Source organism: Vicia villosa, linkage group LG3 (assembly GCF_029867415.1).
Source record: "Vicia villosa cultivar HV-30 ecotype Madison, WI linkage group LG3, Vvil1.0, whole genome shotgun sequence".
NCBI classification, from domain to species: Eukaryota; Viridiplantae; Streptophyta; class Magnoliopsida; order Fabales; family Fabaceae; genus Vicia; species Vicia villosa.
The window spans coordinates 10,382,309-10,387,855 of record NC_081182.1 but is presented as its reverse complement, the minus strand read 5'-3'; the positions used below and the strand labels follow the sequence as shown (position 1 = coordinate 10,387,855).

The window sequence follows — 5,547 nt, the reverse complement described above, 5'->3', positions numbered from 1 at the left end:
GATCTTAACAAGAGTAGAACATTGTCCTTATCTGCAAATTACTCCATTATAGATTTATTATCAATCATACAGAAAGAATAAAGTTGTTGTTTCAGACACTATATGCGAGCCAACGACTTTATCATATATAATGGTTAAAGCTTGACCAACATCTCAACCAGAGTCTTCTCACTTGCAACTTCCCTTAACACTTTAACTCAGAGGCACAAGTTAATGACACTTTTGGTCTTATTCCCCATCTCGAACTTCACAAATTATGTTAGGCATGCATGCATAAATGCCCCTTTTTTGAATTAATTTTGCTTGCATTTTCACCTTCCATAATCTCTAGTCATTGTCTTTGAAAAAATTCTCGACATCCCCTTTGGAACCTATGTTGTTCACTTGTAAACTTAACCCATTTTCCCACAGCGGGGGCTTACTTATTGTGAAACACTTGATAATAATTCAAAGATCAAACACACAAAGACTTTGTTGTATGGAATAAAGAACAGTTGCAACCAACCAAGTGACTTCAATGCAATAAAAATATAACAATCGATAACACATGAAATTGTTTACCCAATTTGATCAAACCGATCTACTTCCAAAGGAGAGAGAAATTCTATGATTGAATATATTTTCAAAATTGTTACAAGAGATTATAATACTGGTTACAAGAAAAATAGCATTTAAAGTTCCCACGACGTCCGAACTATCAACCCATCGTAACTAAACTTCGACCTCTGCCACTGTCGTTGCAAACAATCGAACTCTATTAAACTGTCACCGTGGATGCCCTGACGCCACTAAAAGGCTACCATACCTTTATCATAAATGGTTGGATGGCGTCAAAATGCTACTAGATCTTCATTGCGGATAGTCAGATTCTACCAGACCTCCACCGCCTCAAACGATCTACCACCATCTTGTCTATCTTCTTCTTGTCTTTCAATTGATGTCGATGATTTGAGTGAACGTCGTGGAAAAAACACCTTTCTTGCAAGAATATCTGATACCAACAAAGCCAACGATGAAGGTAGAAGACAATCTGGATGTTTGAGGAGCTACAATGTTTCTTATGGCTAGACCAGACGTCAACTTATTTGCTCGAATGTAATTATTGTTATGATTCTTGACTTTCGATCAGAAAGATTCTGACTATGGAAGTTCACACGAATTAGAAGTCAATTTCATAACTGTTTCGCTTGGTGAAATGATGAAGTAGAATCTTGATGCGGTGGAACAAATCTCTAATGTGATGACACGGGGGTGGATCTGGAAGATTATCACTCCAATGCGCAAGTCGATAAGAGAATGAAGAGCAAAATGAATTATGATCCAGAGAATACATCAAATTTCACATGTGATGCCTTATATATGAGATGTGATTATTAGCATTCCCTGTCATTTCAGTGTAGAGTGCGGGAGGTCGTCCAATGAGATCTAACGATAGACAACAATCCATAACCTAAATTCAATGTAGAATTCCAAAGTAAAATTATACTATAGCTTCAACATTTTGATTGAATACCTTAAGACCGATAATTGAGCCTCCTATTTTTTTAACATATGGCATCCACATGACATATCTTATTAACAAATGATTGGTATGAGATGGTCCGATCACTTGCCGGCATATTGATCTTCTAGATCCAATCTAAAACAGTCTAGGTCAGCTTCTTCTTTCATATTTAATTGATACATTTAAAAAAACATGTGAGTCATAGTGAAACAATTATTTAGGGAGGAAGGGTGTAAGTAAATAAAAATTGAAATGATTGAGAAAGCATATTAATATTACTCAAAAATGCACCGAAATAGATGCCAATAATGCATCAACAGGGCAATAACGTAAAAAGAAGTTAACAAAAGTGGGGTCCTAATAGATATCATGATCAAAGTTATGCGCTGGTTATAGTTGGTTTCTCTCGTGGCCGTAACATGGCTGTCACCCTTCCATCAATGAACGGCCCTCACTCACTCTAAACCAAAACAAAAACAAAAATATCCCGCCCTCCATTATTACCATCTTAACCCCCGCATTTCCCTCTCTTCACCACTCCCACTTCCATCCATATAAATATCTCCTTCTATTTCTTCCCCTTTTTCATCATCGTTCATCGTAACCGCTCCATCGAACTCATCGTTTTCATTTCCACAAATTATTCCAAACCCTAAACCATGAGAGAGATCTTGCATGTTCAAGGAGGCCAATGCGGGAACCAAATCGGATCCAAATTCTGGGAGGTGATCTGCGATGAACACGGCATTGATCCGACCGGGAAATACGTGAGCGAAGGCGGAAACGATACTCAATTGGAGAGGATTAATGTGTATTACAATGAAGCTTCTGGTGGAAGGTATGTTCCGAGAGCAGTTCTTATGGATCTTGAGCCTGGGACTATGGAGAGTATCAGATCTGGTCCGTTTGGGAAGATCTTTAGGCCTGATAATTTTGTTTTTGGTCAATCTGGTGCCGGGAATAATTGGGCGAAAGGTCATTATACTGAAGGTGCTGAGTTGATTGATTCGGTTCTTGATGTTGTAAGGAAAGAAGCCGAGAATTGTGATTGCTTGCAAGGTAATTTGAATTTCTATGATCGATCACTTTTTCTTCTAGTGCGATTCGTTATATTGCATAATGCCTATTTAACGATTCATCTATAGATCTGTTGAACATGAATTTCATTGTTGATGTTTATTTCTGTCTTAATTATGAATGATTGAAATTGTGGATGAAATCGTTGCTAATGATTTAGAAGTTAATGATATGTAGTAGATGATAAAATCATGCAATCTTAATTAAGCATAGTGGAAGAACGTGCAATCTGAAAATTCTGAGAGGATCCAGTTCCATTTTTGGTAGATCTAGGAATTCGACCTATAAATTATAAATTCAACTCAACCTACTCGAAAATTGCTGATACACCATAATCTAATCTATTTAATTGGTTGTTGTTTTGATAGAACGGAGCTTCGATGACTTTTGTGTAATAATGACAATTTTTATGGATTGATTTGATTGGGAAATAAATAAAAAATACTACTGTGATAGGTCGACATTCCTGACTTTATGGATCTGTTCATGCTTTTTGTCATCTGTTGATCCTTTATAATAAAGAAACAAGATCTGGGGTAGCATCATGATTATTTTTCCATGTTGGCTTTAAAGCAACTTGCTTTTATATATTGGAGAAGTTGACATGGCGCTATTGTGTAGTAGTATAGTATTGTCCATGTTCTCTTGATTGAAAGACATGCAGGGACCACTATATTTTTTTATAGTACATAATTAAATAAACTCTAAAATTTGATTCTTTTCTAAACCATGTTTTTTCAAAAAACAAAAAGCATTCCGATTTTTGGCCTAAGCAGAGTATATAAGTGTTGTCTTTATGTACAAATATAATTTTTCCTCTGAAGGGGTTCTGTTATATATAGAAGACAGTTGATATCATGGTTATTTAACAAGGCATGATCAGATCGGGGTTGGTATGATTACATGGTATTGTTATGCTTTTATACAGCACAAAATTAGTACATGCTCCTGGAAATTTAGATTTATGAACTTTATATTTGCCATTTTTTTGTTCTGAAAATCAAAAACTTACATTTTTATTTTGTCAGGTTTTCAAGTTTGTCACTCGCTTGGAGGAGGCACAGGTTCTGGCATGGGAACACTCTTAATATCAAAGATTAGGGAGGAATACCCCGACAGAATGATGCTCACTTTCTCTGTTTTCCCATCTCCAAAGGTGTCTGACACAGTTGTTGAGCCATACAATGCTACCTTATCCGTACACCAACTGGTAGAAAATGCAGATGAGTGTATGGTTCTTGACAACGAAGCGCTTTATGACATTTGCTTCAGGACATTAAAACTCAGCACCCCTAGCTGTAAGTATTGTTTCCTCTATTTTAGTTATTCAATTGCTCTAAGATTGGGTAAATAATAACGTTTGTTACTTATTTCCTTATGGTCTAATTGCAGTTGGAGATCTGAACCATCTAATTTCTGCAACCATGAGTGGGGTTACCTGTTGTCTGAGGTTTCCTGGACAGCTGAACTCTGATCTTAGGAAGCTGGCTGTCAATCTGATTCCATTCCCACGTCTTCACTTCTTTATGGTGGGTTTCGCACCTCTCACTTCTCGTGGGTCTCAACAATACGTATCCCTTACCGTCCCAGAACTGACTCAGCAAATGTGGGATGCGAAAAATATGATGTGTGCTGCTGATCCCCGACATGGCCGATACTTGACTGCATCTGCTATGTTCAGAGGAAAGATGAGCACAAAAGAGGTGGATGAGCAAATAATCAATGTGCAGAACAAGAACTCATCATACTTTGTTGAATGGATTCCCAACAATGTGAAGTCTAGCGTCTGTGATATTCCACCCAAGAATTTGAAGATGTCGTCCACTTTTATTGGAAACTCAACTTCAATTCAGGAGATGTTTAGGAGGGTGAGTGAACAATTCACTGCTATGTTCCGGCGCAAAGCCTTTTTGCATTGGTACACTGGGGAGGGAATGGACGAGATGGAGTTCACAGAGGCAGAGAGTAACATGAATGATTTGGTAGCAGAGTACCAACAATACCAGGATGCAATTGCCGAGGATGAAGATGATTATGAAGAAGAAGGTGAGGAACAGTATGAGGAGCATTAGCTGAATGAAACTCTCGGGTAATGCAGTAATGGTAAAAATGTCCACTATGCAACTTTGCTGTTATTTGTGTATCTACAGCCATATATGCTCTTTCTTTATTCTTAATTTTACCTGTTTCTCTACATTTTGCCAATTTCTGTATTATTATTATTTCTGAGTTGTTTGGAAATCGGATTGTGAATCGTCAGACAGGATTATTCTATACTTCTATTCCTTTAATCATACGTATGTATTTATGTATTTGTGTGGATTAGTTTTGTTTCCTACCAATTCACTTTGTTTAAAGAAGAGATCTGGGACTTTCCCATCCTTGCTTTACCCGCCATGCCGTGAACCCATCCTCTACTCCAAGACTAATGCTTCATTTGGAATCTGGGAAAAAAACAATAGGAAAGAAAATATATAGAAAAAATTGAAAAGAGTAAATAGATCTTGCACGTTACTTGGATGACAGAAAGAGAGAGTAGAACATGCTCTTTGCTTTATGGCAGTACGTTTGTTAAAATTGAGTTTTAATTCTTAAAATTGCTAGATTTCACTCTTTAAAATCAAATTTGGATGAAATTGGAGTTTGAATTGTTTTCATGAGTTAACATGTAGTAACTTTTCTAAAATCAAATGGAATTTAATGCGATTTTACTTGATTTTATATAATGTAGATGAAATTAACGTGTATTTTTTTCAACCGTTTAATTTTTAAAAACTTTAGAACTCAGAAACTCTTGTTTAAATTCTTTAATGGTTTGCGATGTAAAACCGACTAGTGGATTTGAGGTGATTTTGACGTTTTTTGATATCTTGCAACACTTCTTCAACAACTCGAACTCATATCTACTATTTTTTTTTAGAATGTAAAATTCCTGCATTTACTATCCTTAAGGCAGTGCCAAGATA

The 5,547-nt window shown here is 36.4% G+C and overlaps 1 protein-coding gene across 1 annotated transcript; it reads left to right on the top strand.

Moving 5' to 3' along the window:
• Positions 1–1,885: 1,885 nt before the first annotated feature.
• On the top strand, positions 1,886–4,875 carry LOC131660270 (tubulin beta chain). The gene is made up of 3 exons (XM_058929480.1): positions 1,886–2,563; positions 3,610–3,879; positions 3,974–4,875. Exons 1-3 carry the CDS (start codon positions 2,164–2,166, stop codon positions 4,651–4,653), a joined length of 1,350 nt encoding a protein of 449 aa, XP_058785463.1. The 5' UTR covers positions 1,886–2,163; the 3' UTR covers positions 4,654–4,875.
• Positions 4,876–5,547: the final 672 nt, after the last annotated feature.

What these genes read in the sequence shown, in the direction of transcription:
- LOC131660270 (XM_058929480.1), top strand. Translation starts at nt 2,164, where the DNA reads ATGAGAGAGATCTTGCATGTTCAAGGAGGCCAATGCGGGAACCAAATC. An exon ending in GAATTGTGATTGCTTGCAAG is followed by an intron (nt 2,564 to 3,609) that starts GTAATTTGAATT and finishes TTATTTTGTCAG; the next exon opens with GTTTTCAAGTTTGTCACTCG. An exon ending in AAAACTCAGCACCCCTAGCT is followed by an intron (nt 3,880 to 3,973) that starts GTAAGTATTGTT and finishes GTCTAATTGCAG; the next exon opens with TTGGAGATCTGAACCATCTA.